Source organism: Dinoponera quadriceps, unplaced genomic scaffold (genome assembly GCF_001313825.1).
Source record: "Dinoponera quadriceps isolate SergipeBrazil2010 unplaced genomic scaffold, ASM131382v1 scaffold2110, whole genome shotgun sequence".
NCBI lineage: Eukaryota > Metazoa > Arthropoda > Insecta > Hymenoptera > Formicidae > Dinoponera > Dinoponera quadriceps.
The window spans coordinates 423,060-448,194 of NW_014556168.1; the positions used below are offsets into that span (position 1 = coordinate 423,060).

The following is a 25,135-nucleotide window of genomic DNA, read 5'->3' on the forward strand; positions in this document are numbered from 1 at the left end:
CAGAAGTCAGAAATTCATTCTAATAAAATCAAAGAAAGGTAATTTTTTGCTTTTAAATTGCTTAATTTGAATAATTAAAAGAATTTAGTATAATATTAATATTCTTTTCTAATAGGAATACTACATCTTTTCTATAGGACCTACTATTTTAAATGGAACATTCTAATAATTTCAAAACTACGTGTTATCGAAAAAAATATTTTAGACAAAAGTTGTAAGATTTCGAGGGAAATATAAGAAGATATACGAGTACACAAATATGTAATTAAAAGATGGTTATAATGTGCGTTAACCCTTTAACGGCTGTTTTTGTAGTAGTTTCACAAATTAAATTCATAGTTGATCAAAATATGTGAAAAAAAAATGTTTCCAAAATTTTCTTACCACTAAAACTACCCCTACATGCAAAAGTTACTCTTCAGAGTTAATTTCAACCCTTATGGTTGTTAAAAGAAAGGTTATATTATGATTTAATAATTTTTACACATAGATTACTGATTATTCAATGTTATTCTACAAAAAATACGTTCACGAAACGCTGGTTCAAATTCATTTGGTATTTTGTTTTCATTTCCAAGGATGATTTTTGGCTTATTACCACTGTTAACGGTAGTTTTTGCAGGCTTTTTGGCATATAATTTTGAATTCGTTTTAAAACAATTACATGAACTGAAGTTAAACAAAAAATTCTACAAATTCGTGCTCTCCTCAAAATTGTGCTTATTTTTCTTTTTTACGTGATTTTGGCACTTTTTGAAAGGGTGTGCAGCCGAAGAAGCGCAATCCTCGGGTTCGTCAATTTTTTCGCGATTAGTTTTATTCTTCTTCTTTAAAGTGATACTTTAATAAAATATGATATGTCAATTTTGTAGACATTTATGAATTTTTAAAAATGCTGCTCTTAAAGAGTTAATCGACACAGAAAGCTTCAATTCTCCTCAACAAGACATCCCTGTAATATTATTGTGTCAGTAAAATATTTTTTCTACGATTCTCATTAAGTCACTGAAAATTTTCAAATATATAACGTTTACTTAAAATTCTACCAATGCAATTATATCAATATACACATCGATATTTGCAAGAGTAGGTAAAGTAATAGAAAATTTCTTCTTTGTTATTCGTAATAATAATTAATAATTTTTCGTAACCAAGTTTTGTTTCAATTCATTAATAATTAATAGTCATTTTTTTTTACCCCGGTTAGATTTTTTACTAATAGATATTTTCTCACTTTAATCTATTACGTTTCACTTATATTTTCATGTAATAAAGAAGTTATATACGAGGTTTTGTCCGCAAACATACGCTTAAGCACCACTGTGCGCCTGTTGTACGTCTTTACGGTGAATTCATCCATACGTCTCATTTCATTATCTCTACATGGAAAATCTGTACACGGGAAAAAGCAATTCCGTTGGTGTAATTGAATTTCCCGTTGCCTGAGGACCAAACGAAAACTCGGTTGCAGGAACAAAAAAATTCCCACGGAAGGTTTCTACTTGATCAATTGCTCTCAGTTGTCTCGACCGAGTTGCAATGCAACTGAATGTTCACACGAACGTTCTCAGTTGTGTTAACAGAGATGCCAGATATTTTAGGCTTCCTCGATGTGGATAAATACTTGAATTGTCTCCCGAGTTAGTGCTGCGTTTTTCATGGAACTTTTTCCGACGTTTCGTGAACATTCCATTTCACTTCTCTAGGAGCAACTTATAAACAGAAATTCTGCGCAAGAGTGACAGTTTCGACTTCATCCGGAAGAAGTGAACTGGAGGTTGTTCACGAAACGTAGGAGACGAATTCACAAAGGACGCGGAAGTCAATTCAAGTCAAACAGAGATATCATTTCCTGTCATCAAGTTTTCGCTTCTCTTCGCCGAGTTTTCATCTGGTTATTGTATCCACTTGCAGGAGTTTTTTGTTCCGTTTATCAACTTTACCTCGATAAGATGTGCTTTCAAGCGGATCGACTATTCGAGGTGCAAGGTGCTTTGGACGCCGGGTAAACCAGGTATTCGAGTAGCTGGCTTGAAACCTTGAGCGCACACACTCGCGAAATAACCCGGCAAACATGATGACATACGTAACTCTGATGTCATTAATAATCCATCGACACGCTACTCGACACGAATTTAACATGCCATTATCTACTATCATGAAATTTTCTGGAGGAGGTGTGCGCTCGGGAATCGGCATTTCTCATCTCCGTTCGATCTTTCGAACGTAATCGCGCGGTGGACGACCCGATCGAAGTCCATCCGACTCAGCCGCACTCACCCCGTTAGTCTCCACGTTGGAGTAAGCGCCGGAGAAGACAGGGGTCTTGTTGCCCAGGTTAGTCAGGAGCGGCGCCACGGTGCTTCGCAGCTGCTCCAGCAGCGTGGTCGTGTTCCCGGCGGCGAGGAACGAGCTCCGGGTAGGATTAAAGATGTTGGAGCCGCTGACGCCGTTGCTGCTATCGGTGATGCCGACCAGACGTGGTGCGCCGTCGCTGGACGTGTCGATCCTCACGTTGACGAGTGGATCGGTCGGCACCGAGCGAGCGGTCGGGGTGGACGACTTGACGTTGGCGTGAAACTTGGTTGGTTTCGGCGTGATGCTGACGCCGACGGACGGCTCTTCCATGGTCACCGGCGGCTGGACCAAGGAACTGGTCGGCATCTCCGAGTGCCGCCTGTACGTCGCCGTTCGCGGACGGAATTCGCGTCGCTTCGTCTGCGTAAGACTCGGCTCCGTGCTGACCGCCTTGGGTGCTGCGTTGAACGGCGTGAAGACGCCCGACTTCTTCCGGATGTATCTGCTGGTAGGTCCGACGGTCCTCGACGTCACCATCGAGACCGCCACCTTGTCCGGTACTGGCTTCGTGTAACGGGGCCGGAAAGTGTTCTTCGTCGTGTCGCTCGCGCCCTGCTCGACCTTCGAGCTTGGGATGTAGACGGGGTACAGCATCTTTGGTGACGACGTCGTCGTTGTGATCGCGGATGTCAGGTGCGAGTCGCTTGGCACGGTGATGGTCGGCGACAGGGTGACCTCTTGAGCGAATTCCGTGGTGGGGGATTCGGTGGACTCCGCGACCGAGTCCGTGATCGGTACTACGACGGTGGTTTCCTTCTGGGTGTCATAAGTGACAGGTTTCGTCGTGGTTTCCGGTGTCTTATCCAGCTTCATCGGTTCGACAGGCTCGGTCGTGACGATGATGTTCTCGTATATGATGTCCAGTATGTCCACGCTCGACGACTCCTCCCGCGGCACCGTCGTGCTCTGCGGCGCCGGGGATCGGATTTTGCTCATGTCGACCGTCGTGGCCGCCTCTTCGAAGGTGGTGCCACGATGCGTGATTTCGCGCGGTATAGCGTTCAGCTCGAGCAGGTTCTTCGCGGAAGTTCTCTCGGCGAGGGAAGACGCGACCGTCCCTTTGGCGAACTCCGCTCTATTCTTTTTGGCCGCAGGAGAGCCCGGCGAAACGTCGGGATTCGCGTTCTTCGGGGATTTTCTCGGGGTACCCGCGATCTTCCACCTGCCTCTCGGCTTTTCCTTCCGCGCGTCCTCGCCTATCGGGCTCCCGATGCGCGAGCCGCTGACTTTGGTCGCTCTCGTCGTTTTCTCTGTATTCCTGCTCTCGCCGATCGCCGAGGGTTCTTTCACTTTTGATTTGCCGGAATAAGGGGTCGTCGTCACGTCGAAGTCGTTCTCGTCAACGTTCAATTCGGGTTTAATTAATCTCCTAGCTAAATCCAGCTTCATCTTAGACCTTTCGGAGAACAGAGCTGAGTTTGGTTTCATGGCCTGAAAAGGTCGTTCAAAGGGCTCCGTTTTATAAACAACGCGTGGAAATTCACCAAGCGCAATTCGCAAGCGACCTGCTGAAAGCCCGGGCGTAGGCTCGGTTAGTACGGCGCGACGAGGCGACCTCGACAAGGCGTTTTCGTCTTCCTCGACTCGAAGCGACGGTTCTCAAGACGGTTCATGCAAGTTAATCGTAGAAACGTGAATTGTCTCTCTCTCACTCACTCTCTCTCTCTCTCTCCCTCTCTCTTTCTGTCTTTTTATAATGATAGGAAAGCTAATATATATATCGATCGTCTAAGAGCGCTGCACCCACTCTGCTTTTTAAGGGAAGAATAGAAGCCAGATGAACCGAAGAAAGAAGACGATCCATGCGGTTAGATGACTAACGACATTCCCGAACCCTGATTTCATTGGCGTGGGTAACGACTGAAAGAGTTTAATTGTTCTCGTCAGACACCACGTTCCAAGTGAGAATATTTTTCCACGCCCATCCGGCGAGGGATAAAGAATGGAAGAAGCGAATCGAAAAGGTAAGCAATTACATATGAATTATATGATGTCAGATATATGGGGTGGATATACGTCGAGTGTATGAAATTTAGCGAATGTGTGTCGATGTTGCCAATTACACAGGCCGACCAAAAAACATTTTTGTCAAGTAACTCTAATCAGAATAGATAATTTTTAGAGATTTTCGGCCACAGGAAAACAATGTCGCTGACCAAATTGCTCAATCACGTCAGATTTTAGAGTTATTTTGAATCTTAAGATGAGGAATTCATAGGAAAAAGTGTATAATAAATCACTGTCAATAAAGTAATACAAATAGGTGAATGTTTGATTTACACATTTATTTCTTATCAGCAAAGGATAAAAAATCGCCTCACAAATAGCAAAAATGTTTGTTCGTTAAGGATACGGTGTGTAGGAAAACAAATATTTTTTCTCATGTTTGGTCAGATTAATGAGAACGAATAGTCGGATTTCAATGCTATAAGCTCCGCTCTTTTCGTAACGAAATCTCCCTAAAAAATTTTATTAAAAATACATGAAAAAATTTTAAGAAGATTGATTCAAATATTGACATTTTAATAGCAAGAATGTATGCAGCCGATGAATAGCCGATAAAATAGCTGGCTTCTCATCTTAATATTCAAAATAACTTTAAAACCTGACATGATGAAGCAATTTGGCCAACGACAGCTTTTGTGACCGAAAATTTATAAGACACACCTCCTCTAATTAGAATCACTTGACAAACATTTTGTTGTCGGCCTGTGTTATCGATTCTCTATCCTTGAAGCATACATTTGCGCAATCTAATTACAATTCGGTGGAACAAAATGTTTAGTTCGATTGTTCTACATCATATTTTTTTAGATCCACTTTATGTGCATTTATACATATGTATTATCTACAAGCGAATATATTTATATTAGATATAAATGTGTCGTAATCCAAAGAAAATTTATTTTCGCTCACCTAAAACGTTAAACATCTTGTAGCTCGGAGTATTACTTTTGTGTGAGAGTAAGCGATTGTGTTCTTTCACTTCTTATTTATTTTCTAATCGAATTGATATTTCTAATAAGCAGTCGTACGGTGCAATTATATACTGTACTTTGTACCCGTGCTTCAAACAAGTATAATAAATGCCGTCTGTGCGACGCAATAATATCGAATTCCCTTTCCCTTTCCTTTTTTTTCCTACCGTGTCACTCTCTTTCACTTTTTTTCGTTGCGCAGCAAAGCAAAGTGGTGAGTAATGTGAGTGTGTATATATGTGTTGTCTGGTCTTCTTATAAATCTTATATAAGATTGGAAACCATAATACATATTTGAAATGTTGCTCAGAGAAATGCCACTCGACACATTGTTTCAAAACATACGTTTTTTCTTTCAAGCACAAAGGATAAAATTGTGCAGTTATAAAAAAAAGTTTCATTTTCTACTCGTATCTACCAAATTTGTTGCACATTCCTCGAGTAAAATAATAATATACTTCCGCAGCACAAACCGTGAAACACGTAAGATCGAATTCAATTATCCGTTCAAGTAACAACGTGGTTATACTTGACTCGCTTCAATGACCTACCTTCGAGTATACTTTCTCTCTCGAATTAACCGGCAACGTAAGAACAAAGAGAAAAGTCGACCGTATCGTAGCTGGCTTGTAAAATTCCCGATCTCATTAATTTATCGCATGCCATCGACAGTCTCATCTATTCGCTTTTCGTTCTGTCGTCGAAAGCGGCCTGGACGTGAACTGAAATTACAATTGCGATGCAAAAACTTGATCAATAGGAAATTTCCATAAAGAATCACGCTATCTCTCTCTCGCGACCTTTTGCAATCGGCATATTAAATAGCATCTTGAGAAAACTTCTCGTCGAGGACTCGCCACCTTCTTGCATCATGATAATCGTTTGATCCAGTCTCGTTTGGATGTTCACTGCGTCGCCCATGTCCTAAAGCTTCTGTAAACGAAAGCTTTCCGATGCGAAAGCCTCGGAGAAGAACACATCTTTCGAAACATAATTATATTTCGATTGTGCTCTACCACCACCAACCACCGATTAAGTCTCTTTGGCAGTTCAGAACAGATGTTAATAAAGGCATCATTGTCCAGTTTCAATTGGTTCTCCATGATGCATCCGTGTAAAATTACAACCCGCTTACAATCAACGATACACCAGTTTTTTTTATTTCACATCTTGTCGATTTTGTTGCCCGATCGTAATCTCGAGAAGCAATCGCATTCCGGCGATTATTCATTAGATCAATTATCCGTCTCCACGATGGAGAGTGGAAGTTGAAGGATATCCCCTGACGAGAATGGGGAGTCAAAGTTAATTTTCCTCCGTGACGATCTTTTCGTCCGAAACTGCTAAAGGTGGGCGCAATAATGCAGAGGGAATATGCGTATACCAAAAATGATATTTCTCGTGCAAACGGGGAGCCGTTCGACAAGTCCAGGGAAGAAAATAACAGACAAAGCGATTATTCGATTAGTGCGTGAAAATCTCAATCTACTGTTAAGAACCCGACGCAACTTTCCGTTATATATTCTTACGTGTCGCGTGTGTGGGTCGGATATCGAAGTTAAGGGATTCGTAGCAACTGCGTCTAAGAATACACCGGACGTGTTTCCCACAGTTTCGATTTTTTCAGATACATGCGGTTTCGTGCTGGACCGTATATGCCGACGGGACGTATCCCTCGGATGTTCCTACGTGGGACATTTCAAGCTTTATACATATGTATAAGATGTATAATATACGCGTACATGTCGAAACAAATCTCCACCGTATTGATTACTTTTTGCGTTCACCGGATTATTCCCATATATTTATGCAGGGTCGGCGAAAACTAACGCGAACCAACTACTACTTTACATGCTAAATATTTTGATATTCTTAATATCTACAGATTCAAATGCCTACAAATGGTTCCGATCGAAAGAGGTGGGATACATAACGAATGTTAAGAATCGTTAATATGTTAAACGAACATATTAGTTATATAAGTTTAATGAATAAAGGTAAAAACCCAAGTTATTTATTGCTCCTTACCTGGGAACTGGTTCTGGTTATGCCTTTCGCCACGGTGGGTTTCGAGTTAGAATTTTTCTGGAAATATATTTCAGTGCCTCTTTTTATTCTCGACTTCACTTTTGGCGCAACGACGTTACTAACAGCAACTTTTGCTAGTCTACGTTGAAAATACTTAAATCCATTAAGAAGAGTGCGGAATGCTTGCAAAGTAGTGCAAAGAAAAATTTTCAAGTTAGTGTAATATTTTATCGTGCTAACGATTTTACGACAAACCGTTTGTTTCCAATAATCACTGAGAAGCTGCGGTCTCGGAGTCTCGTGTGTTATTCTCTTAAGCTGAATCAGTGAAAATATCACTAATTGAATCAGTAAAACATTCTACCGATAATCAGTGAGTATTCACTAATTTTTAGTGGAAACTCTTCCACTCAATTCTTTCGTCTGATACTTCATTGATTTTGGCCGGTGAAAGTTTCACTGCAAATCGTTGTTACGCGTCCCATAGCAGAAACGCAACGTATATGCATTCAATCATATGTCGTATTTGGTGTAATTTGTACGATAGCAGTTTCAAGAGCTAATGATTTCGAGTTCGAGCCCAATCAGGATAAGCGTGTTTATCCAAATGCGATTTAAATTAAATCAATTAAACGTAATTAAAAATTCTCAGATAAAATCATTGACAATACCTTAAGAGTGAGACTAAGACAATAAAAGAGAAGAGATAAATAGTATCTTTTTTTCACTATTTCTGCAGTTAAATTTCTCCGATGGGAACAGTTGTTGCTATCGACAGACCTTTGCAGCGAAATTTTACTGACTTACAATGCTATATTTACTATAACTACGATCATCAGTGATTATTGACTGCTTCTCAGCTGATTGCACTTTAGAGAGTAGCGTGTTATAGAAAGAAAAGTAATAAAAAGAAGAAATAACGATAAAGTTCCTATTTTTCTAATATAAAATGAAGTCGTAAGTGCTCTTTCAAACGCAAGCAAATCTGAAAACTCACCAGCTGAGACAGCCTCGCCCGAAATGCCGGAGGATAATTGTCGCTCTCCTCCTCTACTTTTTTGGGTAAGTCGAGGCTCTTCGTTTTGTCAAACGTTTTGCTACCCCTAGTCGTGCTCTTTGCCGTGACGCCCGACACGGTGTTACTCTCGTCTTTCGCTTTCGGTCTCTTAGTGCCTCTTCTGCCGGCTTTCGCATTGCTCAACAGCGTTTCTGGTGTGCTCCTAAGTGAATCATTGGACGAAATGACTTCATTCGCCTGATCCCGATTAATGGGTATGGAAGTAGTCGACGAGGCATCGTGATTGACGTGACCAGGTCGCCGTCTGAGAGTCCATCCGGGATTGCCGGATCGTAATTGCGTCTCGCTTTTCGGCGTAGTGGTTTTCAAATCGACAGCACTCGAGGTGGTCCCATCGGTCGAGCTCTTTCGACCGCGAAAGCCTAGGCCGTGATTAAAGAAATCCTCTTTCGGAGGTTTCTTCGACCGGGTACTTTCTCCCCTGTCCCTTCCTTTGCTGCGAGAGCTCCGATCGGTCGTGGATGTTCGAGCAGCCGCCGGCGTTCTGGTCACCGGAGACACGGAACTGGATGTCGTAACTTCTGCGCCCGCAGAAGAGACGGTCGTAGACTCGGCGATGGTCAACTTCGGAATGTATGCGGTGGTAACGTCTGGGAACAACGCGCGATTGTGTGGTGAAACTTTCGATCAGATATCAGATCAGAGGTTTCTTTTTTTTCTTTTTTAGGGATGACTATTCTTGAGCAAGATTCGCGAGCGACTCTATGTGTGCCTCGAGTTTATTATTAACATGTTCGCTATCATGTATGCGTCATGCATGTATGTGACGCACCGATTCTCACGAGAAACTGACTTCATGTCTTTGTTACAAACAATAACCTTTCATGTACAGACCAACACCCTACAGTTATACATTCATTTTTATTAATATCCTTTAATTGCTTGCACTCATATATCACCACTCACTTAAAACATAATGAAGTGCAGCAATTATAAAGACTGTCACTGACTGTCGCTGACTTGCTAATTCGAATTCCTCCGACATGACGGCATAACTTAGGCATAACTCAAGGGACTTATCCAGGTCGGTGACAACAGATAATAGATACTATAAGTTAGTATTTTTCAAAGTAGTTTATCGTCCGTCACCACCATCACCACGAGGATGTGCTTTGGACGCCGAGAAATCGAATACAAAAATGTCATTTGATACATTTCTCCGGTGTTTTAAAAAGTATATCTCTGAACGGCGTCGACTTAGAGAATTGTGTCTACGGAACATTTGGATTCCCTAACGATAATCTTTCACTTTAACTAAGTTCTGTCACTAGACACAAGGGGTCCAGGCATAACCCATATAAAAATTCCCATATAGAAATTCCCCAAATATTTCCAAGTATAACGTAACGTTGGACAAAGAAAATGGAATCTGTCTGGGTTTATCACATAGAATTGCAATTTTGAAACATTACACCTCTAATCCGGATCTTCATAGATTCTTTCACAATCAGAATCCGTTATTTTTTTGGAAAATCGTAATAGATTCCAATCGGGTCACCTATTATGGAATTGCTCGGCATTGATTCCGATCGGAATCTTTTAATTTAATTAAATTAGTTCTCTTATATTTTACAAGGAATTATTGAGCGATTCCGAGCGGAATCAATTCTGGACGAGTCCGTAATGCGTGATCCCAGATCCCAGAAAATGTTCTACGTGGGTTGTTGCGCGTAATTTGTTCGGCGGACACAATATTTATTTACAAATGAGAGACCGCTGATTTTGTCGATCCAACCGTTTGTTTTCCTCAGTATGAGAGCGAACATGTCGAGCACTGACGCTGAACATTCCGAGATCGGGAAGCTAAACTTACCTTGGCTGCTGGTGACGCGCGACCGAGCCCTGGATTGCGCCCGAACGTCTTGCTCCTCCGTTGTCCTCGTGTCCACGAATTTCGTCGTCCTGCTGTCGCCGGATCTACGCTTCGCCTCGGGTCCGCGTCTATCGTTATTAGACGAGCTACGTCTCGTCTCCGTGTGCACGTTCGCGCTCGTCCCGAGATCGACGTCCAAATATCTGCTTCTGCTCCTCGCTTCCGACGCGGTATCCCTGGATTTTTGGGAGGAACGGCTTCTGGACTGGACGTTCTTCGCGTTAGGTCTCCCTCTAGTATTGGAATTGCCTCGTGCGTTCGTCTCCGCGAACGCCGCGGCGCCGCCGAGCGCGGACGAGCCTCGTTTACGGGAAGCGTTAGTGGAACTTGTCGCCTCGCCGTCGCGATTTTTCGCGGATTTGGATCTGCCGCGAGACTTTGATCGATCGGACTGCCTGTTGCTCTTCTTCGAGCTCGATCTCGCGATATCGTTGCCATCTGAAGCCTTTTCCTTCGGTGATCTCGCGACTTGCCTCGGGAACACGCTGGCGGACGCTGAAGGATTAGAAGCGTCAACTCGCACCTCCGTCAGCGGGATGTCCACTCTGACGCTCTCGGAGCCCGACAGTGGTAGATCTCGTTCCTTAATTTTCTCATTATTATTATTATTATTATTATCGGTGGAATTATTATTATTATTATTTGCAAGCGTCGTGTCCGTCCTCGAAGACGACGAATAGACATTCGCTCGTGGAAGGATGTTCTCCGCGGTGTCGGCAAACTTTTTCAAATATTCCGTGTGCAATTTCGCTTCTTTCCTCTCCGGTCGACTATCCGAACTCTCGACGTCCTTAACAACGGGAAGTTTCCTGGGTCGCGCCGCTTGGCTATTCAGTTCCTTCTCGTTGAAATTTGGGTAAATCTTCCGTCCCGTTCGCGACCTCGAGCGACTGGGTGATTTGGTGAACACCTCGAGATCCAGTTTTCCGCTGTTCTGCAAGACAGAAAGAGGTGCCTCCAAAGACACTCTCCGCGGCGCTGCCTGCGTCCGCCTCGGCGTTTGCAATTCAAATACGTTCCCTTCGTTGCTGTCCCGTCTAGCTTTTGCTACTTCTGCCTTGGGAAACTGCGAATTCGCACGATTTCGTGGATTACCGACATCGGAATGTCTTGCATTCGCCTGTGACGTAGCGTCACCAAGGCCACCTGTCGTTTTTGACAGGTTCGGCTTCGATCGCGACCCGGCCGAACTTTCTCTCGCGACATGCGACTCGTGTCTCTTTAATTCGGAGGTCGATTCTGAACGGGTGCTTTTATCTCGAGATGGCCTCGACGCTTCGGTCGCCGATGCGGGGAAGTTGTCCAATTCTGTCGTCGATTGTGAGTAAAATCGCGTGCTACCGCGACCCTGCACTTTCTGCTCGTCCGTCTGAAATCATATCGCGGCTCAATCAAATACCGTGTATTTTTTAGTGATTTATTGCAGCGAGGTGAGGCGAGCCACGCCCCTATCTATTCATAGAGGACCTTTAACCACGTGTATTCGAGCAACAGCCGATAAATGCATAGGCGTTAAAAGACGTACGAATTTTTAGAATGCGCCCTAATAATGTCAGAGAGTGTACACTAGGGTTTCATAAAAAATATCGATGGATAAAATGTCGATACATCGATATTTCTGTATCGATACCATGTCTTATGATGCATCAATATTTTATCGATGTTCTTCTTTTTCTATATTATCACTAATCTCAAGGCGATGACAAGTCATCTGAATTATCTTCATATTTAAATATGTCACCATATTTTGTTGTTGGTTATTCAGGCAACAAGCCATTAATATGACAGAACTTATTTTTACAAAATATTTACTGTGAACAGAAAAATCGAAGTTTAAAACCACTAGATTTTTTCGATGAAAAGGAAGTGTTATATAATTGTAATAAATGCCTTCTTAAATTTATTAATACTATTTTACACTTATATTCAGTAATTCATTTACAAATTAAAATATTACTGCGTTCAAGTAAGTATTTATTATAAGCTATCAAAATATATTTAAATTGATAAGAAATATTATCTGATTTAAAAGGCTGAAGAACAAATAATCACGTTTACTTGATTCCAACACTTTTTCTTCTGTATATAAGTGATCGCCATTCGCGAAACAGTTTAATTAGAAATTTCATCTACAATGAGCAATGAGCAATGGCTGGATCCAGCAATCGCCGGACAACGATAATTACTCCATTATCATCTATCCAGGAAGTTGTAATCTGCGATCCTCGATACAGGAGATACGAAAAACCACGCGCGCCCGTGGTTCTCGCGGGGGCCCAGCAAAAAAGACACCGTGGCGATACGCGGCGACGTCGATTGCGAAGATGCCATACCTTACGAAATCGCGGAAAGACGGCAATTACGCGATTAAGAGAATCCTCTTCGAAATCGCGATTAACGCAAGTGGTAATCACCGGTAATCTCGTCCGGCTCGTTGAACCGACCGGCCGTTTCGATCGATCGATCGATCAGTTATCGTTGATAATAACGCCCGGCGTTTCCTATTAATCGCGCGGCTCCAGTTGTTACGGCAGAATAAGCCATACTTGTCGCGGATTATACCTTCACCGTCAGCGTTAACGAGCTGCATTAAAACATTCGTGACTGCATTGACCCGCCGACGCTCCGTAGAAAATGACTCGAACGTGCGCACACTCTCGGCGTTTGATATTTTTGCCCGTGCTCTCTTCGTGGCTCGCGATCCCGTCCGATCGGCGTCCGAACCCGGTGGAACGTGGGCGTTAGCGTCGCGATATCGTCGATATCGCATGTAAAACATCGTCTAATTAAATTCCACGTATACGTGTGTATATCCTGCTCGCGTGAATTGAATCTCGATGGTACGTATCCTAGGTGGAGGCTCGCTTGCGGCTTTGCTCGTGGTGCGCGTGAGCACGCGTTCCAGTTTCATTTACGATCTGTCCGAACCGCGTTTAGTCGTCGTACAATCGATATTGAAAGTAAAAGTCGACGTATAACGTCACGACACGCTTGCTTCCTAAGGCATGTCGCTAACAGCGAGAACGCTGCGAACCTGCCCAGTCTGATCAGAGTCCGTTCGCGTAACCGAGACCTGGGAAATTTGAGAATTACTCGTTCTCGGTGAAAAAGAACGCGCGATAATTACGCGATTCCGGTGGCGCACGAGTAAAAAAAGAAGTAGTTGCCAGTAGGTGAAAAAATTAATTCCCACACAGATGAGAATTAGCTATCCATATGATAAAACTGAAATTTAGTTAATTCTTTTTGTCCCTGTACCTTGTTTTTAATATCCACTGTTAAGAATTGGTAACTAAATTTCAATTGTATTATGGGCAGCATTGATTCCTTTTTTCCGCGCATGGAGAGGTAAAAGCATCGAAGCGTTCGTTTGTTCGTTCGCTCGAACGACTCGAGGAACAAAGATCCGCTAGAAACGCTAAAACGGGGAAACGAAATGCAAAGCAGGATCGAAGTACATAACGAAATGAGCAAGAACGAGTAAGAACGGATAGCGCACGTGCAACGAATGACGCGGTGAAGAAACAGATTTCATTGAAACAAGAAGCTGAAAGGAGTGAAATTATATTGGAATAAAATCCGACTTCGCTGTGTGTGTGTGTGTGTGTGTGTGTGTGTATGTGTGAAACTGTATTTGGCTGATGCCCGAAACCTCCGCAATCGATCGTCACCGCGCGCGCTCTCGGCGTTGCCGCGTTTTATTGAAATATACAGATGCGTAGAACGCCGTGCAAATTATTGGAAAAGTACGTCGGACAGGTGAGAGGCTCGCTCCGCTCTCCCCGAAGGTGGACTGCTTCTGCACCGTTGAACCGAGAGAGTCTACCGTCTGACGTCCGGGCGCATTGTCCTTGCACCGAAGCTCGATGGAATTCACATCGCCGATATTATTACGTTTAATTTCTCGTTTGCATTATTACGCCAGTTCGTAAAGTGGCCTTCTTCGCTCACTTCCGCAGGCAATAAAAGCGGTGTTATTACTACAAAGAGCCTCGTGCCACTAATGTACCAGTAAAAGTGTGAAAACACGCTTTCCTGTTCGAAAGAAACCGCTCTGACGATGCACGGGGAAAAATAATTTTACTGTTGTAGCAACGAGAGCAACGTGCTCGCATATTCTTTGCGACAGCAATGAAATTTAATTGACATAACCGAATTATTCGTAATTGGAGCAGAAACAGTTCTGTTGCTAGAATAGAAAATATTCCGCTGAATGAATTTGTCCTTATAATATGAAAAAAAAAAAAGATTAGTTGCAGTAGCTAAATTAGTTAAAATTTTAGCAGCAAGTAAATTTAATTGCTGCGGTAGCAAACTTCTTGCTACAGCAATAAACGTACTATCGTAAATGTCATTTAGACTTTTATGTTACTCATGATAATACGTTTGCTGTAGCGGTAAAGGAGTTTGCTACTGCAGCAATTAAAATTGCTTACGCTGCTAAGTTTTAGGTGTCCATACTTTACTAATATAACTAATTCAGTTACTGAAGCTAATCTTTTTTTTTTCGTGCAGGACACGTTAGTTTCTTTTGCTATTTGAACGAAATCGTATTTACTAATTTGTTCTTACAAGATAATTTGCAGATTCAGTAAAATAATCTAGTGAATGGCAAATTAGTATTCTTAATAATTCGTTTTGCTGTCCACATAATAACTAACAACTGTTGCGACAGCATAAATTTTGCTGTCTCAACAAATTATTTTTCCCGTTTCTCCCGTTCTTGTGCAAAACTAACCGAAAAGAATACGAAAAAGGATACGAAAAAGAATATGCGAATAATTTTGAATAATTTCTTCACTCGCTGTATAAATAAACTTGGCGAAACATTATTTGGGACAGCAAAAAGATTTATTGGGACGGCGAAAAGATTTGTTAAGAGCATTAATATGTTATGCCGGATATGTGAACAGCAAAATAATTTGGTTATGCAAACTAAACTTCTTGCTACATCAGTAGAGTTATTTTGTCCGTGTAACAAATCCTTTCGCTGATGTCCGTGTGATAATCTTTCCGCATAGTAACTGAGAAATTCGCTATGCAAAATATTCTTTCCCGTGTTCTTTGTTTGCACATACGGATATTGTACAACGCACGTATAAGCGCGACCTCAAAAGAACTGGTTCGAATGGGCCAGGTTTTGGCGGGTGTGGCCGTCGCGAAATTAAAGTGGTTTATGAAGCTAGCGATTACTTAAGAACCATCACTTTCACTCATACTTTCGCGCTCTTTTTGTGTATCACGCACGGCAATAATGGGTATGCAATTGTGCGTCCAATACATCACTGAGCTGTGAGAGAGTTGATGTTAAATTAATATTGATGTAAACGTTAGACATAAGTGTTTGTGTCAGTGATACTCTCGGAAGAGCTTCTTGCACCTGGCGAATGAATAAATGCGAATACAGCAACTGAGTGTTTGCTTTTTGTGCGATTAAAAGTTCAAATAGCACGGTATAAGTTAACATCTTGCGCCCGGTCCCGGCTGAGATCGAAAGATGACCGAAGAACACTCGTGCATATGCAAGTATTACAAGTGGTTACATACACGAATACCGCATTAAGCGAATTTCGCTTTTGACTTCTGGCCTTTCGCGCCGAGTTCATTATCATACACTGAATTCATGCGAATAAGATTAATGTATTCATATCAATCCTCAGCACGCCCGAAATCTCGGGTTTATGCATTTTAGAAATTGACTTGTGAAATGCGGAAACAACCATCGTCGTAAAGGTCACAAAAGAGAAAGCTCATCTTTTATCATCATCGTTTACAACATCCTAGAAAAATGTGTCGATATCTGAATATTTCGTCAAGTGTTTGCGAAACCTGCCGGTTATTTAATTCGGAGAATTTATACTTATGTGTTGTTCACCTACGTTCGATTAATCCCGTCGACGCATCCCACGCCAATAGGTAATTCTGCGTTTAAGGCTAATACAATTGACACAAAGGATGACATGAAATTATAAAATTGTATTCGTAAAATAACGTGAAAACCGATTAATTATACCTCAGCGAGTTAAGATCTTTTTTCCCTCGAATTGTTTCCCAATACAGATTCCCAAAATAGATTCAACTGAAGAACAATAAAGCCCCGTTCCCACCATTAATGAGGAGTATTGAACTCACATATCGCCTTTTAATGTTACAGATACAGAAGTTGAGAAAACCTTTGTTTACATTATTGTAATTACCGTGTGTTGCAATCGAGAGACCTTAGATTTCCATAGATACTTTAAATAAGTGAGTCATAACTAACAATTAATTTAGAATATGTAAGTTATATTAGGTACAATTACGACATCGTTGCATTAATAAGAAAATATTCAGAAAAGTGCAAACGTCTTCGAAAATGGTACACAGGAAAAAAGTAGTCTTAAATCAATGATAGATATTTTCATATATAAACAAGAACGTTATAATATTCTTAGAAGACTTTTTAGAAGTCTCGAATTGAGTGCAAATAATACTTGCAATAATACAAATGCAATGAAAGGCTAAGAATTTTCTAAAAAGATTATAATATTCTTGCTTATATACATGAGAATATTTTTTTTCTCTATGTAGATAGTACCGGATATATTATATAATAATCGTGTGTTGTTCGCGGACGACATGATATATCATTGAGTGTCATCAAGTTTATTCTTAATCAATTTTCGAGAAGATTATTATTCACGTTCCGTTTTACATTAAAATTTTGATTAATATACAGAGGAAAAAATTTTTTAAATTTAGTATATGGATTTGTTTAATATGAACAACATTTAATATCAAATATCATTTTGTTTGAATGAAAATATAATTGTTTCCTAGAATAAACCATATTATCTGATAGAAAACACAGTCTTATTAAAAGAAAATATAATATTTTGTTATCAATAGAAATAATTTATTTTATTATATATTAAATATTGTTCCACTGAAACAAAGAAGTTGTTTAATATTTTTCTGCCATAGTATCACTACTTTCAAATAATTTATTGCTTATCGATCGTTATAATATTTGGATGAAAATATAAAAGAACATGTTATTTGACGTAAAAAAATACTTATTGTTCAAGAAACCAAACAATCTTGTTTGTTGGATGAAACATCGGCTTATTTGCTTCGTTTCAAGAGACAAACTTGCTCGGATTGAAAAAATTTGACCCGAAGAAATCTTCTCTCGCGTACGTACAACGATATCGCGCCGACTGTAAATTCATTATGTAATTGCCGGTATTATTAAGGCCCCGGTAAAGTACTTTCGAGAGGAGCTCCCTGAAGAGATCGTCTTGACGAGCATCAATAAAATAATTAATGGAACGTCCACAGAGAGGACAGAGAAGATGTAACGAATTTCAGGAAGTCCGCTGAAGCGAACGACGATGCAGAAGAGGCGCTTTCTCCGATGGAAAACCTGATTTAGATCGCACTTGCACGCGCTTGTGCAATGCGCGCTACATCCGTCTGCGACTTGCACATCTATCAGTGCGCGTGTACGGACATACAGACACAAGAAACATCATTAGATCGCGATATCGTGCGTTTTAGCGGGCTACGCAATTCATGTTGGTCACATACGTCACGTCGTTAGTACGTCGCGCGAACCTGCCGAGATATGTAGATTAATCGAGGACAGCGACGGACGTAGATTGCAACTTATGAGGCGTTACTTCGGTCCGCGCAAGAAATCGACGCAGGATTGAGGCAACGAAGTGGAGTTTCGCGCATGACCCGCGTGTACCCTCGATAAATATCTCTTTGCCCACACGCACATAAATAACGTAAATCATAATTTCTATCGCGTTCAGCATTCGAGAGATCAGAGTATGGAGGAGCTCGGCTGCGAACGAATGGAAAATTACGTCTGGATTATATATGCGTCGCTCGTGAATACGTGATTGAGATCGACTTTCTTGCGCGCGATGGTCTCTTTTTTCTTCTTTATCTATTAAATTATAACTCTTTGTGAGTTAACACGAAGCCGAGGATATTGCACATCACACGGTAAGAGGCGTCCGCCTTGAACCATGCACCGATTTCCGTTGGGATGATTTACAAATCATCCGGAGATCGATCTTCATACCACCACCGTTACAAATCGTTCGCGATTATGACGAAATGAGAGACACCGCGGCGAGAACGCCGCGACGGCCTCTTTTTAAACGGCCGTTCGTTTATACAGCAATAGAAAAAAATTGTCTTGGAATGAGAGATAGTACTTTTGTCCTTACGTAACGCGTCGATTAAATCGATAAGAAAATCATCTCGCTGTTGCTTTCCATTAAGTCCACCGATCGTCGGTGCGCAGATCGTGGAATGATTGTGAACCTCGCGTTTTACGTTCACCGTAAGCGGGAGTGAGCGCGTTGCGCGCTTCGCTCGCGGGCGCGAGCGCGAGAACGATATTATCCGATTCAGGTGCACACTCGGGGAAAAATATATGCAATGAAAGAATGCAGAGAAAAATACATACACTGAAAAAAAGATTTTTCTTGGGCTCGATAAAATTCCTTTTCTGACTGAAACAAATTTGTTTCTTGGAATAGAGCAAACAAGCGGATATTTGATTTAACAAACAGGTTTGTTTGATTTCTCCAAACAATAAATACCTCTCTTTACATTAGATAACATATTTCTTTTATGTTTTTATCCAAACATTACAATGGTTGTCACAAGTAATAAATTATTTGAAAGAAGTAATACCATGTTAAAAAAAACGTTAAAGAATTTTTTTGTTTCAACGAAACAATATTTAAATATAGCATTAATTCTATATACGAAATTCGTATAGAATTGTCTTATGTTATTATATTTCTCGAAGAGTATTGACCGTCAGACTCGAGCATTATTAGAAAAACGTTTAATTCGTTCGTTATATCTCGATCCAAATTTTATTCGTCGTTGCACCTTCCTATTCCCGTTATTCAATTTTTCTTTGTCAGCTTTGATTGCTTCGGCCGAGTTCGATGTAGCTTAGTTCATTACGATTACCGCGAGAGAAACAATATATGATATATTTAATCGATTATATAGTGTGTGTGTGTGTGTGTGTGTGTGTGTGTGTGTGGAAATACGGAGTAATTACGGGGTGATTATTTTCGATCACGCGGTATATGTCATTCGTTAAAAGCGAACGCTGCAGTACTAGGCGTGGTCCATGCAAACTTGCGATCTGTTTTTTTTACTTCCTACCCTCTCACTCCATTTATATATGCGTTCTATGCTGTATATATTCTACGTTATATCGCATAACATCTGGGACGGTGCGAAGTGTTTACTACATATGATTAGATAAATATAACAATTGCAGTCGATCGCTCTGATGGTTTCATCTCGAGAAACGTTCGACTGGATTTTAGTCGAGAGGAATGTCATCGAAATAAAGTCCGGAACAGACCATTCTGAGCCTGTGAAATCGAGACAATGAAATGACTCGGCAGCCACTCGGTCAGACCAGTAACGAGAGTCAGTCTAACGAAATATAAAAGAACCAAGTATCGTCAACTGTCGTGAAGTATACGGCACACGAAGTTTTTCCTTTCCGACCTTATGCGAGTAATCGTCGTGAAGAAGCGCTTCCTTTCTCGGCCTCTAATTATCGCGTGCAGCGCGTGCAACTTCACTTGTGCGATTTAGTCGAATAATACGAATCGACTCGTTCCGCTGGGTCGATGGCCTTCGTGCAAAAAAGGGTATAGAGAGAGAAAGAGAGAAAAAAAAAGAGAGGGAGAGAGAGAGAGAGGAAAAAAATAGAAGGAAAGAAAATCAGCGCGTTGCAATGTCGTAAACGCTAACTAACATTAAGTACGCATCCTTGACACAGAACGCGTGTAAAACGGATCTCGCCTGTCTTCGAGTGTGTCTTGTACGTTATTTCACAAATAACCGCACGATAACTTTATAGAAAGCTGTCGTTGATACATTTTTAAGTCTGCACGCTGTAGAACGCGTTCCACGCGATGCACAGGAGAAGGAGCTCAGCAAGCTTGTGCACGTCCTTCGATAAAGTATACAAAATGATTCATGTATGCGTGATTAATTGCTTCCCTTTTGCATTTCCTGCTTTGCATTTCACGTTTATTATTTCTCAATCTTCTTGCAGATTTCTTTCGCATCGGTAACAACACAAAGAAAATTCCTTTTATACTATAATGATAACGTACCGTTATGCTGGATGAAAAATTATATAATTGTTTTCGGTGCCAAATATATTTTACAGTAGCAGAACATATATACTGAGTTACTATCACTATCACTGACACTGTAATATTTACTAGAAAAATTCTTCTGACTATTTCTGCGATTAAACAATACCCACACGGCGAAATATATTGCAGAGATACCTGGAAAATATCTGAATGTCTAAATATCTGATCGTCAAGATATCACGGAGATATCTGAAAGATATCTGTAAGATTTCAATACCGGCTGTAGTCGTGTGCAAATGTTGCAAATATCTTAAAAAAAAAAAAAATGTGATATCGAGTAATGATGTCCTGCTGATATCCTCTGAATATCTGAAAATATCTGAATCTAAGATATCTCAGATACAACTTACAAATTGCAGGCATAAAGATATCTGATTATATTCATTAGATATATTTCACCGTGTGGGTGTATTTGGCGCCGAAATGAACTATAATTTTCAACCAGTGTATATACGACTTCGGTATCGTTTTATCTGTTCGTGAGAGGAAATTGAAAGGATAATTAGATAAACTCTAATACGTCCTCGATATCAACTTATATACATATTTCAGTAACTATTACCTGATTAGTCCGTCCACGAGAAGCATCGGTAATAGCGAGTACCAGCAGCAACGCCACTACCAGGCCCAACGAAAACGTCCGTGTCATTCTGAAAAGAAGACACACACATCAGATACCGAGCCTTCCTGAGCGTGATGGCGCGGAAAACGTCGATTCTTCAATACGTAAATAAAAGTTTCACAGTTTAACGCGCGTAACTACGCGCTTTCCGCCGCGTACACCGAGTATACTCGGGTCAGTTGATGTATGCGCAGGTAGACCAAACGCACAGGCATCGCCTGTGCTGCTCAAATTTACTTTTACTCTTGCCGGTTGTTAGTCGCTATCGGTTGCGCTGTTCATTCTCGGAGGGCGGCGCACCGCGAACATTCTGGCTCGCCTAGTTTCAACGTGAAAAACCCGCGCGCGAGCTCGCGCGCGGCGAAATCAAGAAAATCCGTTACGTCTGATCCGTTGCGTCACGAGAAAAAGCATATTCTCGTCACAAAGCATCCCGATGTAATCGAGCCCCTGCAAATTGCGGCAACGTGAGAGAAGTATATATTTCGACACACGCTCGATTTGAATTAAGATACGCGCGCAGTGACGATCGCGATGCGACGTTGGAGCGTTACGCCGTGACCGCGCGGATGAATGGAAATATCGTGGCTAGCGGAAGATCGATATCGAGAAACGAGGATCAACGATCTCGCCGATACTCCGAATCGTGACGTTTTACCGATTCATTCGCGATCCATTCAGCTCACCTCGGCGATGCATAGCGAATTACCGCAGCGCATTGCGAGCGGATTTGCATCTCTCGTCGGCCGATCCGCCCGAGATTATATTTCATACGAGAAGTCGAAGTAAAACGAGTCATACGCGGATCCGCCGCGAATGTATGCGTGGAAAAAGGAAATGCCGCTGAAATCGATCGGAAATTCACCGACTGCGACGGTAATTGGACGGTAAATCTTCTCGATGATAGCGAATCTCGTTAAAACTACTACTGTTGTGTATCGTTTCGTTAATTAATGTATCAGTTTCAGCGATATCGCTGTTGAATCGGGGAGATTTATTCCAATTACGCGTGCTAATTCGAAATTCTATTGATTCGACATAACATTGTTTGAAAGTCTCACAGCGCGACCAAATGCTTGCGGACAATAAAATCGTTGGGAAGAAAGAAAATCGAGAGAAAAACGAGAAGAAGCGGCTACTTTAGGCACGCAAAATAGAGTCACGTGTCATTGGCCGCAAGTACGTTTCGTAACAGCGACACATCGGCTCGCAATTTTCGCAGCATCCACTCGTACTTGCAGTTACGAAGTTATGCAGTTAATAGAAAGTAAATTCTTCCCGTGCAATCGACGGTGGTGTACTAAGTTATCCCGGGAACGTCACTCTGCGATGTATGAAATCTATCGAGAATGCGGCTGGCTCAATTGTTTATAAATAAAAATTATTCGTAAAAAAATTCATATGAAAAATCGTTTGTATATAAAAGAGAACAATATGAAGAAGTCCTTCCCCCGTTTTGCAATACAAAGAAGTGTGTGCAACGGGTGTTTCCACCGAAACACGGCATTATTTTGCATGGATTAATTAGAGAATCGCAGGAAGAATTAATCACGTTGAAAGAAACTACCGTAAACGAAGGCGGTCCGCGCGACAGAAGGTCGACGGAGGTGGACGGAAGTGAGAAATTGTCGACGTTCGGAGGCGACCACCGTTCGATTACGATTACACGGGTGCCCGAGTTTTACGTAAGAAACGGAGATCGTGTATTTCTGGCGGCTCGCGCACGTGAAAGTGGTCTGCCGAGTTGTGTCGAGGAGGAATGGTCAGTTAATTCCCAAGCCTGGTCGCCTTAATGTTACGCTTCTGGGACGCCACGGCATCAGGATAAACATTGTGCATAAGCAAAAATCAACTCGCAATTATGATTACGATTAAAAATTCCAAGATATACGTGAATCGTTCAATTTGCCATCTTATTCTCGTACAAATCCCGTAGAATTTCACATAATCTCTAAACAATGCTGATAACGATCGCGATTAAATCGTTTTCCCGAATGCAGCGCCGACGCGAGGACACGATCGCCGCCGATAATCAAAAATCAGATGGGAAATTTGAGAAATTTCGGCAACGCTCACCTTGCTACTAGTCGCGTCTAATCCTATGTCTCATCTCAAGTCACCACAGGCACAATTTGTCCCACGGCAATCCGTAATACTTTCTCCGATAACGGATTAAGCGGAGAAACTTTAGCCGGGCCGGTGCAACGGACGTTTCACGGTGTTCCGGAGCGTGCTGCTCGGACTGCACGGAAAACACTGTTTCCTTTTTTTCCTCCGTTCGGCCGGGATTTCGTTCTCGCGGATTCGCGCCGACAGACTGAAGGTGGACTTTCGAGCGAAAGTCTGGTTCTGGTGAGTTCAGGCTTCACTCTGGTCGGCGAATATCGATAATATCACAGGGATGCGCGCGGATGTTCGGACGGACGTACGGGAAACGACGACAGATGGAGATTCAGGTACGACGATCAGACACGTGGACGCATCTTCGGACGCGCCGATTTTTCGCGCGTGCGTTCGCAGCACAACGGCGTTCGGTAGAACAACGATCGGTCGAATGCTCCGAGACCAAGTGCAAGTCGCGTTCGAATGCTCGGCTCCGTGTCAAAAATCCCAGTCGCCAACAGGGGAGAAAAAAGGAGCCATTCGACCGACCACATTTTCCCTTTCGCCCGAATGTAGGACCACCACCACGATCGCAACCGCCACCACCACCACCGTCGCCGCCGTCTACCACCATCGTCGTCGTCGTCGTCGTCGGCCACCGCCACCGCTGTCACCGCCTATCGTCATTGCCATCACTATCGCCACTACCGTCGTCGCTACCGTTACCTGTTGCAAATGTAAAAATATTAAATAACCAGAACGATGGACGATTATAACGCTATTCTACTATATCAAGCCCCGACAGCCTTTGGAAGCCTTCACAGGATGTGTCTCGAGCTTGTTATAAATTGTTTATATCCGTCCACTGAGATAACGGATGTACACTGAGAAAAAGATTTCTCAGAGAAGAAGTCAATATTTTGATAAAAATTATGCCGTAATAAGAGAATATTTCTTAAAACAATTTTAAACGTGTGCTGTTGCAACAGCATCATCACAAAGCATATATTAAATGCTTACATACTATATTCAGCATTTCTGTCTATCTGGGTATGCTCAAAGAGGAATATATATATAAATTCCCAGATTTTTCCACAAGAATGTTTGGTTTTTGGCAATATTTTAATCAAATCAAAACTTACATTATATATTAGAGGTAATTAAAAAGATGTAATTCGCAATGCAATTCACAGTTACTGCATAAATACGTAACAAAAGATTTGATGTTAAATTTAATGCACTTCACATGTTTCAAACAGCCCACACAAATTGTGTTGTGTTGTCTTGTGTTAATTTAACACAAAATGAATATATTGAAAAGTAACACAGATATTATGTCAAAAATTAATTACGTCATAAAATTAATACATTAACCGACACTGAAGTATAAAATGTGTTATTATAACACTTACAAGTGTTATTTTGATATTTACATATGTTGAATATCGATTCAATATACAATATTGAGATAACATAAACACGATATATTAAATTAACACACGCATATGTTACAGATTTAACACTACAACTTTAACAAGAATAGGTTTTAACACACAAATACAAAATGAATTTTACTCTGTAGAAATAATGCTGTATCATTAATAATTCATGAATCAGATTCTTCAGTCAACAGTTCGTTGACGGATCAAAATTCTCTCTCTATAGAATGCTTGTATGGAAACAGCCTCAAGCTATTTCTTACGAAATACATATGTCAGACTTTTTATCTATTCTGGGTAACATTTTAGTTCAAAATATATGGATTTATACGTGGAGCGATGCGAAATCAGATTTAGAGGCAGGAAAATGAAAAGGAGGTCTGCAATCGCAAATTAAAGAGAAAGGAACCGAGTTACGAAATAAAATCGGATTATACGCAGGAAGGTCGAAAAGTAA

General features: G+C 41.5%; 2 protein-coding genes across 2 annotated transcripts in view; both read right to left on the reverse strand.

Annotated features, from left to right (window-relative positions):
* Positions 1-4,120, reverse strand: part of LOC106747056 (mucin-2-like) — a 20,255-nt gene extending 16,135 nt beyond the window's left edge. The window contains exon 1 of the mRNA XM_014624303.1: positions 2,281-4,120. Coding sequence (XP_014479789.1) covers positions 2,281-3,786 — 1,506 coding nt within the window. The 5' untranslated portion in view covers positions 3,787-4,120. The remainder of the gene's footprint in view (positions 1-2,280) is intronic.
* A 262-nt stretch (positions 4,121-4,382) lies between these two features.
* Positions 4,383-23,679, reverse strand: LOC106747045 (uncharacterized protein DDB_G0287625-like). Its single transcript, XM_014624287.1, has 6 exons — positions 23,213-23,679; positions 21,077-21,164; positions 10,256-11,684; positions 8,362-9,032; positions 7,365-7,421; positions 4,383-6,299 (listed from the first exon to the last, which is right to left on the reverse strand). The coding sequence occupies exons 2-6, from the start codon at positions 21,161-21,163 to the stop codon at positions 6,261-6,263; spliced, it is 2,283 nt and encodes a 760-aa protein (XP_014479773.1). The 5' UTR covers position 21,164; positions 23,213-23,679; the 3' UTR covers positions 4,383-6,260.
* Positions 23,680-25,135: the final 1,456 nt, after the last annotated feature.

What these genes read in the sequence shown, in the direction of transcription:
- LOC106747045 (XM_014624287.1), bottom strand. Translation starts at nt 21,163, where the DNA reads ATGACACGGACGTTTTCGTTGGGCCTGGTAGTGGCGTTGCTGCTGGTA. An exon ending in CTCGTGGACGGACTAATCAG is followed by an intron (nt 11,685 to 21,076) that starts GTAATAGTTACT and finishes ATATGATTTCAG; the next exon opens with ACGGACGAGCAGAAAGTGCA. An exon ending in GGGCGAGGCTGTCTCAGCTG is followed by an intron (nt 7,422 to 8,361) that starts GTGAGTTTTCAG and finishes ATATATTTCCAG; the next exon opens with AAAAATTCTAACTCGAAACC.